The 13,626-nt window shown below is 39.9% G+C and overlaps 1 protein-coding gene across 2 annotated transcripts in view; it reads right to left on the reverse strand.

The window, feature by feature from the left end:
• Positions 1-13,626, reverse strand: part of LOC109032365 (fibroblast growth factor receptor 2) — a 65,847-nt gene that overhangs the window by 46,153 nt on the left and 6,068 nt on the right. The window contains exons 1-2 of one of the 2 annotated variants that reach the window (XM_019044453.2): positions 12,334-12,393; positions 7,029-7,699 (exon numbers count right to left, since the gene is read on the reverse strand). In XM_019044453.2, the coding sequence (XP_018899998.2) occupies positions 7,029-7,243 (215 nt within the window). In that variant the 5' untranslated portion in view covers positions 7,244-7,699; positions 12,334-12,393. Of the gene's footprint in view, positions 1-7,028; positions 7,700-12,333; positions 12,394-13,626 lie in introns of those variants that run through there. The other variant, XM_072298343.1, reaches the window with a different exon arrangement.

Below are 13,626 nucleotides of genomic sequence, written 5' to 3' on the forward strand. Positions count from 1 at the left end.
GGTGAAGCACTGCTCAGCGGTTCGATGTCAATGATCTGAAATTTATTTTGTTTTCGCAGACGTCATGTTTACTGCTATTTTCTATTGGATCAGATCCAAACTACATGGAGCTGTCCGGCTTTCCCAAGTTTTGCACACAGCGCGTCATCATCTGAGAATGAATCAGTGCGCCAACTTCAATAGTGGGAGTTAACAGTGCATTAATATGAATGACAAAATCGAAAGAAAAAACGACGGTTGAACTCTTTCACGCTGCACATCCATTCGAAATACTTCATCAGAATTCAACCAAAGTATTCTTCGACCGTGACTCTTGAAGCTAATACATTAAATATACTTACATGCATCAGTCAAAAGAAGTACGAAAAGATGCGGACTGATTGTTGAAATTGATAGACGAAGCGATAGACAAAGAAGATATAGGGAGTGTGGAACTATCCAATTGGTTGCGATGAGTGGTTCTTACAGACTAAGGGGCTAAACGAAGGACTAACTGAAGGGTCTCTCGTAGGTTGCTGTTAGTTGGTCTATTACCTACCTCCTTTGTCCATTGCAACCACCTGCCTCTATCATTGAATAGGATCTCTTCATATCTCTTTTGTCTTCTTGCTCTACAGCTTTCAGCTTTGGTCAATCAATTTCAATAATCAGCCCGCTGGGGTCACCTATATGATGTTAAACCTAATAAGCTCTTTAAACTAACCATGGGCGGATCCAAAAAATTTCAACACTGTCTTTTCCACATTTACACGTATGGAGATGTATCGATTCTTGATGGGGCCAGGTGCTTCGACAAGAATCGATTATTTAACGCAGCTTTAAATGGAGGTAACACTGGAAAAGAAACACATTGTATCAAGAGTCCAGACTCTTAAAAACATCGACAAGAAAAAATACTCTTGAATCAATCAGATTTAAGCTTAAATCAAGAACCAAGCCTCTTAATTTGAGCGGATTTCCTTTTGATTTAAGCTTAAATCTGATTGAACCAAGAGTCCTTTTTCTTGTCAATGTTTTCAAGAGTCTAGACTCTAGATCCAATGTGTTTTTTTCCAGTGAAGTCAGTGTTGCCAAATTGCTGGATCCGCCTCTGAAACTAACCAAAAATGTATAAGAATCAAAAGCGGAGTCATATACCTTCAAAATACTCTCATTTCACCACCAAGCAATCAAGCATCTTCTGTTTGTAATTCGCGGCATAGGAATATTAGGCATTGAACCATGCTTGAAGGATGTTCAAAAACTGCAAAAGCTGGCCTGACCCCTGTGTTCCAGGAAAACTCGAGAATGTAACAAATAGGCCCTAATATTTTATCGCCGACAGGGATGGTAGGTGCCTCGTTAAAGCAGGAACAAACCGCGCTTGATTACAACAGACATCATCGCAGCGTCGCACTGTGGATCGAAGGATAGGGCGGCGCGGACATAGGGTTATCGTGTGACTGTCAACCGCCATATGATACACAAATATATGTTTTCTACGGTAATTTTTCACGAGAAAGCTGAATATCATATTGAAAAGGCGTTAAAGTCAGCGGTTTGTAGGAAAAATTGATTTTTTTTCCTCTTTGAAACTCTTCAAAAAATAGTAAATGCTCTAATAATTATTGCGATTAATTATTATTTTATTTGTTTCTGCTGAGCTACAAATATTTTGTTTTCTTCTTTTATTTTGCTGTAAACTCAATGTGAATATTTTTAAACAAGCAATGCCCCCCCCCCTTCCCCCGCTTCCAAAATTTACTAGCTGGATACGATGCGGTTAAGTGAGCTGTTCAGGTACAAAGCAAAACTTAATTAAAATAAAAAAGAGAGTTTATGACTCACAATGAAAACTGAGGGGGCAGAAATATTCCACTTATACAGGGTGCTCCAAGCACTGTTCCTTGACGAGCAGATCCAGAGCTTCCGGTAAAAGGAGTTTTGGCTTTTTCTTCGCCGTAATTTGGGGTCGGAGGCTCGCAACAAACGCAAATCTGAGGATATGGTGACCGCTCAAATCGTCGCTCCTCTGACGTAAAGGCGTATCTCAATTTCAACGTGAACCCCGTTTTACACGTAAGTTCATCTTTCTGGGGCTCATGAGGAAATAGAGATACGCCCTCACGTTAGAAGAGCGACGAATTGTAAAAAACTCAAACCAACAATCAAGTCGAACGATTTTTCATGAAAACCAGGGGCATCATTTCTGCAGAATTGTAGGAGGTTGAGAGGAACATTTGTTTAAAAGAATAAAAATTACTGAAAGGGAGGAGAGAGTAAAATTTTATAAAGTCACAAATCCCTAAAATTGATGCATATATTGACCAAGAAAGAAATCAAATTGCGCTACGATCAATTGCACTGCATTTTGCAATTTGGACCTATAAAGTCTGGCTCTTCTGGAAAAACACTTATGTGCTTAGGGAAACTAATAGCACATACGTTGTTTTTAAACCGGGCCAGAATTTATAGTTCCAAATTGCAAAATGTAGTCCAATTGACTTAGTGTCCCCTCCTTTTTTCGATATAGAAAGAACAAGATTGTGGTGCAAGATGATATTATTGGCGTTGGAAGGGAGAGGGGGGGAGGGCATGACTAATTTATTCCGAAAGCCAATTCGAAACGGTGGTAAGTTACCAACCCAATGGGAGCCTTCCAGCCTTCCTAGATGCAAAAAACTAGGACTTTTCTTTAAAATTCAAATATTGGTTTTTTCGAGGAGCGAGTTGTCATCACATTTATAGGCCTAACTTCTAAAAAGGCAAAAAAAGGCAAAACTTCTCAATTGATATTGGTTCCTAGGGATATAAGGAACATTCCTCTAGGTCGGTTTTCTTTGAAATGTTCTGAAACAATGTCGAAATCATTCACTGAATTTGGAAAACCGGGTTTTTTAGGGTACCATGTCTGTGCACTGATATTAGTATTAAAAAAAAGGATGAAAAATATGGCAATGGGTGTTTCTCTCTCCCCATTGCATCAATGATAGAGGACAACCCCCAAAATTTGATACAAAAATGCAGGATAATTAAAATATAGGAGTAACGTCTAGGCTAAAAATGTACCCGAAATTCACCTCAATGTGGACACGGTGTATCACACGTCCGTTACATCGCTTTAAATTTTTTTTCAGATGTAATATTGGTATTTTATGTTCGGCTAAAGAGTCTACTTTAAGAAAATGCCAAGAAACATTATGTTCCTTCACTTTCATTTTTGGGCCTATGTCCGACCTTTACCATTGGCTCGATCCACTGTGCGTCGGACAATGAGCCCGTGGGCGACCCATGCGATGGTCCAATCCAAGTCCAAACCAAACCGCGTTCCAAAATTAATACCTGTCTCGTCAAATTGAAGTGAGCTCCTCATTATAAATCACTTACTCGGACGAGATCCGCAGACGCGAATTTGGAGCTTTTATCCTCGCGTCCAGATCCGCCAGCATCATTTGTCGATAGCTCCGGTTGGAAAGCACCTATCCGCGTGATTTTTTCATTGGGAAAATTTACTGACTGTATTTGGCTGTTTGTGCCGACGTCCTGAGGCCAAAACCTCATCTCCGGGCAGAAACTCAAAAACTCAAAGAAAAAACAAAATATTACTGACTGTATTCCTTGAAATTTTCTCCAATATCTATCGTTGACAAAACACATTCTTTTTCGATTGAAATAAACGTTTTTGATTGTTAAAGGTTTTCCCGATAAATTTTGGCGATAGCTGCGCCTTCACTTGAAAATATCACACCACAATAATCAGTATACCTAAGCACCAAACCTAAAATGGAGAGGTTTTTTGTTGATCAAATACTCGTTTTTAATTATCACGTAAATGTCATTCGCTACTTTGTATTCGACCCAATTCGATCGGAATAAAAAAATTGGCGATCGATCTTTTGACCAGACGCTCGAAGATTAATCTACTAACTAGGGGGCTACGTATGCCCCCCCCCCCCCCCCCCGTATGTCCAATGGGAAGCTAAGCGTTAGGCGTTACTCTTCTGATATTATAACATAGATTAGAATTTGCGATAGCGTTTTCTATTACTTTACTAAGCTTGGAAAAAATATTTCGATTTGCAAGTTTCTAAAAGCTTCCAACTTTCGCAAAAATTAATCAGTTTCTAAGATTCTGAAATATTAGAGTTTCTGGTTACACGGAAAACATTTTGAGCAGGAATAATCATCGCTAGGATTTTGGCCAAAGTTCAATCACGTGCAAGAGTTTGAGCAATGAGCATTCAAGATAATAATTCAGATACGCGTTTTCCGACCTAGGCCATCGATGCCCTCCCTCATTTTTCCTTGATGTAAAATAACTCAGACCCGACATATACGACAGCTGCGAGCTGATGGAGCACTTAACAATTTTTTGGGAATGTGGCTGGTTGCAAAGCTTTGACTCCGTCGTCCAACGCCACATCAATCTCCTCAAAAGATTGCCACCCATTGCCAAGTTGCGGCTACAATATTGAGACTCCCGTGACAAATTATTTGATTTAAACTCAAGCACGACACGGCAGCATCGGGAAAAAGGTAGGTTGCTGATCACGGAGCTACCTGGCATGAAATAGATTTTAGGGGTTCAATTACAACGAGGAAAAGCCTAATCCGTTTAAAATAGATGGAGCACTTAAAACAACGTAGGAATATTCACTTATAGTCCGAGAGGCGGCTTTGTGCTCATCAATCAGTTCGCTTTGTACAGATTTATCATGACATTTATCGGGTCTACGCGCTGGGCCAGGGGTAATTCGCCTGAGAAAACGAGGTATAAAGGCAGTAAGCAGTGCTTCCTTCATCGCTGAAGAGGGGGAGAAAAAATTTACGAAAAAAAATTAAATACATTAAAACAATCAGTAACAAAATAATGATTTGAACTTGATTCCTTATGAAAAAGAAAAAGAAAAAAATTAGAGGAGAAAGAGTCCAGGTAACGCATAAAGCTGGGCACCAAGCTCGACCAGAGCTAGCGACTTGGTTTAAACCCATGAACAGGGTATGACTAATAAACTTGTCTTCAGATAGTAGACTATATCGTCACTAGGCTGACAAAAGAGCGTAACTACATATTGAGACGAGTCCGAAAAAACATGGAGTTCTATGGACGACAGGGTTCATTGCAAAACATAGTTACGCCCTTATGTCAAAAAGCTGACGATATGTGCCAAAAATAGCTGGAATTTTGGGGTAATCGTCATCTCTTCCATACGACTTGTACAACGTAATCCTCAAGAGACTCACTACATGGTCGAGTGCAGAAAGAAATTTTTTTTCTGAATTTTCGCTACGACTATGGACCAAAATTCAAAAGACATACCCATCTAACTACCATCTCAATCTTTTCGTGTTGAATTTACCCATGCGCATGCACGGAGGAACACTATGCGTGGGACCCGAAGTTTAGTTCATATGGATCCCTGAAGTTTTCGGATCGTTCGACCGAAAACTTGAGATCCAACTGCCGAAGTTCAAGTCACCTTTTTCAGGTGACTTGATATGCGTCTATGTTATTGATATGAGGCGATATGCGTTTCACGCCGACCGCTGCTAACCGCACTGTTTTTGACGCAATGCGTGAAGTATTCATGCAGTCTTGTAGGCACTATGAGTTCCACGCCAACCGCTGCTGACCGCACAACGTTTGACGCAATGCGGGAAGTATTCATGCAGTCTTGTAGGCGCTATGCGTTTCACGCCAACCGCTGCTGACCGCACTACGTTTGACGCAATGCGTGAAGTATTCATGGAGTCTTGTAGGCGCTAATATGTGTTACATGCTGACCGGCGCGCCGAGGGCTTCTCCTTTCCATCTCAAGTCCTCATCATCATTGCTCTCAGCCGCGCCGCTAGGCAAATTGCGTGTTTGGTTTCTCTCTCAACTATACTAATGAAAGGCGCTGTCTCTTGTATCACCAAAAGACGAACAAATTAGAAATGACTATACCTTAACTCTCAAGAAATGAGAGATTTTGTCGCCTTTTCTCGTTTGTAATTTTTTTTTCTGAATCAGATTTTTTCTTGATACCAACATTTGAAAAAATTACAACATTTGCCGCCCCCTAAATTTACCGCCATGGGCCGCGGCCCATGTGGCCACCCCTTAAATCCGACCCTGCAAACAGAGGTACTTTACTCAGAGCACACTATTGCCTGAGGCGTAGACTGACCTCGGAAAACGGGCATTACACTTTCTCTTTCCGAGACTCAGTTTTTGAAAAATTCGCGTTGGACATGACCAATAAACCAAATTGTATACCTGAAAGAACCAAGATTCCTTTAAACTCACCTCCAACTTAAGATTTCGATCATTTTGAAACCATGGCTAAGTACAGCGCAAAAAATTGTTGGAGGTTAACCATCATTGGAAAAAAGTTTCTTGGATCTACGGTCCAGACTCCTAGAAAATTTGAAAAGAGAAAATACTTTTGACTCAATCTTATTTTTCCTTGAATCGAGCCAAGTCTATTGATGAGGCGAATTTCCTGCTTTGATTCGAGCAAAAATCCGATTAAATCAAAAGTACTTTTCCTTTAAATATTTTAGGAGCCTGGACTTTGAATCAAAGAGACGTTTTTTCCAGTGATAGGCTGAATTCTGATCCGTAATCATGATCAAAATTCAAAAAGAACGATTGCATCCTCACATAGATTGGAGAGTTTGAGGAGATAAAAAAAATGTAGAAGGAAAAAAAATTAAACTCGTGGAACAAGCTACTACAGTCTGGCCATTTGTCCCTGATGAGACACCCTGTAAATGGTGCCGATTAAATTGACTGAGTTAAGCAGAAAGGAACCAACCCACATTTTGGAAAAAATTGAGTTATATGAGTATTTTGAACTCAACCACAGCTCTACTATCTATCGCCAAAAATTCAAAGTTTTTGTTGGAGCAAATTTTGCAGAAATTGAACTTGAATTTTATATTTTACATTGAGTCTTATGCAGGAGCCAAACTTTAAACCTCTTTTTCTCGGTTCGATCCCGATGTGGCTTGGTTCCTTTCTGTTTAACTCCGTCTAAATAATCTAAGTAAAAAAAAACACTCACCACTCGATGCTACGGTAGCCTTTGGCGCAGCAGTGAAGGGACTTGAGGGAGTTGGTGACGCTGAACTCCTGGGAGCTGAGCTCCTTGGTAAACTGCATCCAGGGCGCTTTGGCGGAGGCGATCATATCGACGCAACAGTAGTCCAGCGACGCTGTCACCAGGCTCACCAAAGCCCACCAGACTCCGATCGCGATCGTCGGCCCCAATGATCTCATCTTGAACCCAACATCAGTCCGTGCCCGAGTCCCCACACTCTCGATACGACCCCTACCTCACCGAACAGCCCCCGAGGACACACGCAGAACTACCCGAATGTTCACTCGTAACCCATGAAAAAATTACAAAAAACCGATAGTTTCTAATCACTCGGAAAAGTTTTTAAAAATTCACGAAAGGGTCTTCAAAAAACGCACTAAATTGTCACGGAAATAACGTGGAAAAGTCCTCAAGAACTCGTAAAAAAGTTTCTAAAACTAACAAAAAATTCTTCGGAAACGATCGACGCAAAGCTCATCGCGTTCACACCGGAGTGACGGGCGTTTCTAGTAGAGACGAATGCTACAGAAAGTTTCTGATTGTAGGGCCCGCTGAAACAATGGTCATGCGTCGAAAAACCAGCTGAGAGAACGACTGCAGGTGGAGCGGAGGCTCGAAGCAAAGTCAATCCAGCACTGAAAAAAGAGAAGAAAGAATAAAAGTAAGAATAAATTAAGACTAAGCAGGTTATTAATTGGGCATAATTTTTGTCAGCATAACCGGAAAATAAGTAGAGGAGAAACTGAAAAACTTTCTGTTAAACATGGACAAAGTTTCATCACCTTTTTGTCTCGAAAAAGACACAATTTTTGCCTCATAAAAGACAAAATTTTTATCTCAAAACAGACAAAACGTTTGCCAGTTAAAGCCCCTCACATCGAGTTTGCATGTGTGAAAAAATAACGTTTATGACCACAAAGGTGGTAGATTTGAGGATAGTGGAGCTTCGCACCCGTAGGCGCTACCAACCGACTGCCGAACGGTCCACCTCAGGGGATGAAAATTAGCCTGCATGCAAACTTGGGGAAGTTACGAGTACATCGAAAACCCTTTGGATCGTGCTCTACTTTTTAACGTGTAAATTTACAGAGGCGTATGATGATGCGGTAAATCTCAAGCCTGAAACCTTATCTTAACTAGAATTCCAACCCTTAGCATTTGCGTTAGTGACCTCTGCACAGACCAAAAAACTATAGAAGGTCGGCTCCAGCACAAATATATCGATGATGAAACTGCAACATTGCGTATCTCGGTTGCAGTGTTTCAAAATCTCCGCTGATATTTTATTTTTTAAAACGAGACCAAACCAACATTACGGCTTGAAATTTTTAGAGAATATTTTTCACATAGTGAAAAAATCACCAAAATTTTCAAGGAATGGCGTTTAATGGTTTTCCATGTGAAAAATTAAAAATTAAGCGCACTGGGAAAAAAACACATTGGATCTAGAGTCCAGACTCTTAAACACATTGACGAGAAAAATTACTCTTGATTCAATCAGAATCTAGCTTAAATCAAGAACCAAGCCTTTTAATTTAAGCGGATTTCGTTTTGATTCGGGCAAAAATCCGACTGAATCAAGAGTATTTTTTTCTTGTCAATGTTTTCAAGAGTCTGGACTCTAGATCCAATGTGTTTTTTTTTTTTTTTTTTTTTTTTTTTTTTTTTTTTTTTTTTTTTTTTCCAGTGCATGATAGGAAGTCTGCAACGTCGCAAACCGATATGCGCGGTTCTGCAGTTTCACCATCGATATTCCTTCGGAGCGTTTGAAGCCAAAGTCCAAACGGTCCCGTTAATCCAAGAGTGACGTCCATTAATTAGAAAACACGAAAGCAGGATTGGTGAATGGTGATACTACTTAAATTTTAGAGAATGCTGTCGTGGTCTCTAACGGTGCGCAGGCTCCCTGATGCACTGCATCGGCCGAGCGCAAGGAGGAAATTCTTGGCATTTTCCTGCCTTCCGCCATGTCTGCAGACCAGCGGAGTCGAACCGCAGGACCGAAAATCTGGGACTAGTTACCACTGTTATTCGCGTGTATATCCGACGTGAATGACTCATTGTAAACAATTCCCGGTCGGCGACGGAAAAATTGCTCATTGGAGCACCGACCCCTGCGTATGTTGCACTGAGGAGGCTGGGAAAAGCCGGCATCAATTAGTACCACGCTGGGTGTTGTTAAGAACTCTCTCCTTTAATTGCATGAATCATGATACATTTTATTTTAATTCGTTTATTTTCATTCGTGCGCACCGACTTCATAAGATACTACTATTTTATAATCTAATCAATATTTTGAGAACGATGTTGTTCAATTTAAGGGCTATCTTTCGAACGATTCTATGAAAGCTTGCCATAGCTCGTTAAATGGCGCTCCTGCCTTCTTACGGCGTATGCTTAAGAATTACGACTGCGAAAGCTTTCTACTTAGGCACTCATACGGACAAATGTCCTTCCGAAAATTATACACACGCAGGGGTTGTGGTATCGTTTGAAAGGCTGAATTGAAGAGAAAAAATAATGAACGATAGAAATAAAAATGGAAAAAAAGCACAGAAAAGAAGAAAAGAAGAAGAGCTGTGGATGAAAAACTTGGAAAAATTGCCGAATATTTGGGATCGGAATTTTTTTCCTTTAATTTTTGGCTGAACGTAGGTAATTATTTATGGATTTTAGTGGATATGGGGTTTATTTTCAGGAGTTTTTTCTCTTTTAAAAAACAAACAAACAAAAATAAACATATTGTTGACCTAATCTGACTTTCTGTGCTTTTTGTATGATTAAATATTGGATCATTGGTAAAGAATGGTTTCAAAACTCCCTTCATCGAAAGATCGTAGCTCTGCCTAGCAGGAGAGGACTATCCTGGAAGCCTAGGGAGCGGTGGCCTCCTAAACTTTGGCCGCAAGGGACAAAATTTAGTGGCTATACTTATTCGGCTTTTTCAAAAAAAACTTCGCAGAGCCTATATCTGAGTCTCTTATATATCTTTCCTCTCTGTATAAATGGGAAGGGGGAGGGGGCACGATTCTGGTACCAGCCCCCCGGCATGTCCCTGAAAACTCCAGCTGAAAAAGCCGAGTCACTGCTATTCTACGAAAGGAAACTCCATTATAATGGGGAAGATTATGTGTTAAGGAGTAAGACATTTCGCCGCTAACACCTGACGAGAGCCTTGAGAGAATTTCTCGATGTGCCTAGGAATATTCGAAACTTGTTTAAAAATGAAGGTTTCCTTCTATAATCTAAGTTAAAACTCCTATTTCTCTGCACTTGTATAATTTTGGGGCACAAAGAAAATACCTAGAGGATAGTCGATTGAAACTATGCAAGAATGTCATTTTTCATTTGACAGGAAGAGGGAATTAAAGAAAAATACTAGAGGACAACGTTGATATGCTGGCTGTAAGGGTAATTTCTGACTGCAGCCTGTCTTTGAAGTTTTCCTTGGAAATTATCATTTCAAACGCTTCGAAAAAAATCATGAGGAGGAAATTCACGTGAGTTTATATGCAAATTATCTCCTTTCCCCTTTATTTTTCCATTATTTACCACTCGGTCTTATAAGGTTGGTGCAGAGTATGAATTTGTTTGCCTTTAATGATTAAGCTGCAAAGCAGGTGCTACTTTTTTACTTGAGCCCTGCCAAATTTATTCTAAAAATATTAGAATTTGATTAAACGATGGCTAAACCGGTAAAATTTAACGTATGACTGCATGTCTTAAAATTTGTATTATTTTACTTCTTCACCAACACGACTAACAAAACGCAAACCCAACGTATTAAACACAACATGTTCATCATACCTGACACCAAAAACAAGAAACAGATCGGACACGCACGAAGAAAAATGGATTGGTACACGGTAAAAACATAAAATATCGTCGTGAATAGAATTCTGTTGATGCTAACTTGATCGCAAGTAATATTGTCTCTGCAGTAATACGTATAAAAATATTAGATTAAAATATTGGCAGAGTCTTGGACGGAAGACGCAAGTTTTAAACAAAATTGGGAACGCAATGTTAGTAAACTTGGCGGTTCAACTTTAGTAAATTAAACCTTCTCGGAATCGGTGCTTTAATCTCTTCTTGATGAGGTGTTAAAGAAGCTATAAGCACTGTGCGAAAGTATAAACAACGAGCTTAGGAAACTATTGGATCCCTAGCGGTCGGTGGTCAGTTCCGCATTGGGTACACGCTTTTCTCACGCCGAGGAGAGAGGCGTTGATATGAAGAATAGTCGGCTTAAATCCAATAGAAATAACCAAATTTTCCATCTTTGAAGAGCCAATCAATGATTTGAGAAGTTTTTTTAATTATTCTAAGACAAAACCGCACGTCACCTAGAGACGGTGATTATTTTTTTAACCCCGCAATCGTCTTCAAAACTTCAGCGAAGCGAAAGTTTGAGAGAGTAACATGGAGAAAAATTCCTAAACGTCAAGATCAAATTAACGATTCATTTGGCGTAAGTACCTCATTTCTTTCTCACGACTAAAAGTAACGAGCTGTCCTACATAAATTGCCGGTACAAGTAACAAATCGACGGTGGAATTGCAAAAAAACGCGTAACACGTTTTGCGCGATGCACAAAAACCTCTACTTCTACTATATTTCATAAAACAAGTTCAACATTTTTCAGAGAATATTTTTCACGGAGGGAGGTAAAATTATGAAGGTTTCCAAGGAATGACGTAGATTAATTTCCTGTTTCTAAAATCAATGGTGACAGAAAATCTAAAGCCAGGGTGTCCAGTTTTTTTCATTTTGGGAAATCCTAAGTTTCCTGATTTTTGACTGCTAAATCCTGATGTCATAATTTTTCCAAATCCTGATTTCTTGTGGAGAAAAATTGTGAGAAAAATTGGCGAATGTAACTGCACAAAAATAGCTCGATAAAAAAATCCGATCGGACCGTCGACTTTTCTCAAATCCTGATTCTCCGACCGATTTTTCCTCAAATCCTGATGAAATCGGGATAAAATCCTTATCGACCTCAAATCCCGAGAGAATCAGGAAAACCGGGAAAACCCTGATGCTAGACACACTAAAAAACGACAGAAAGTCTACGAGAGAGTTAAGCGTTTTTGCAATTTCACCTCGGATATTGAATGTAAATCCTGATTTCACGACCGATTTTTCCTCAAATCCTGAGATGACCTGGAAAATCCTGATGCTAAACACCCTGAATAACGACAGAAAGTCTACAAGAGAGTTAGGCGTTTTTGCAATTTCACCTGGGATATTGAATGTAAGACGGCGTTACCTGGAAAAGGCTCGAGTGCTGTGTCTCGGTTTACACGCTACGACGCGTTTTCTCACGCCGCACACTGTAACGAAATGGGCAAAAGGTCGGACATGGGGGTGTCGCTAATTTTGGATCCGGAGTGGGCATGAAGTGTTCCTAAGGGTTCATACTATACGAATCTAGCATGTATTTTCAATTTTTTTCCTCCAATTTTTTCCTAGAGCTCCTCAAATGTGGCAGATTCCGCTGTTCCTGAAATTGTCACACTTCGTCAAAATTTTTCGACCCTTGTATTTTGTTGTGCCGTTATTGCATGTAAATTTTGATGCCTGAAACTTATTGTTGAGACTCTGAGGAACATTTTTCACTGGTAATAATTGAAATTATGTCAAATCTGAAGGCTGCCACGTAACTCTAAAGTTACCTACTTCAAAAAGATGAAAATTGAACTTTAAGCAAGCTTTCAAAAAATTCACCGCATTTCACCGAAAAAGTAAGCATATGGCGTGCTCAAGTAATCCTTCGAGAATGATAATCAGCCATATTTGGCTGCAGATAGGCGCAGATTCGTGAAATTCTTTGATTTTCGTCTGAAAAAGCCAGACGTCACGAGTGGGTCTCTCTCCGTCAAACTCTATTCGACCCTTATATTTTGTTGTGAGATGAACCCATGTAAATTTTGATGCTTGAAACTTATTTTTGAGATTCTGTAGAACATTTTTCACTGGTCACAATTTAAATTATCTCAATGCTGAAGGCTACCACGTATCTCCAAAGTTACCCGCTTCAGAAAGATGAAAATTGAACTTTAAGCAAGCTTTTCAAAAAATTCACCGCATTTCACCGAAAAAGTAAGCATATGGCGTGCTCAAGTAATCCTTCGAGAATGATAACCAGCCATATTTGGCTGCAGATAAGCGCAGATTCGTGAAATTTATTGAATTTTGCAGACGGCACAAGGCACCCTGCAATAGCGTACGTTGGGACGTCCCTCCTAAAAAATTAGAAAATGTACAATTGTTCATATATATTGTATGGTTTTAAGACCAGCATTCCTCTGCCCAAGATACCTAAATTATAACCCCCCCCCCCCCCCCCTCGGTATACGCTTAGAGAAATTTGCCTCTCTCGAAAGCAAATATCGCAGGTTGCTAAATGCACTTAATCCAATTATTACACCCTGCGAATTAAGGCGTAGCTGTTTTATTTAAGTAATATTGTGAACATAATAATGACTACGCATAGTAGTGTTAAACATCAGCAAATATGCGGTTGCGTTCCATCCGCTTCAGACGCGACGAAGAGCGTAAC

Source organism: Bemisia tabaci, chromosome 3, assembly GCF_918797505.1.
Source record: "Bemisia tabaci chromosome 3, PGI_BMITA_v3".
Classification (NCBI taxonomy): domain Eukaryota; kingdom Metazoa; phylum Arthropoda; class Insecta; order Hemiptera; family Aleyrodidae; genus Bemisia; species Bemisia tabaci.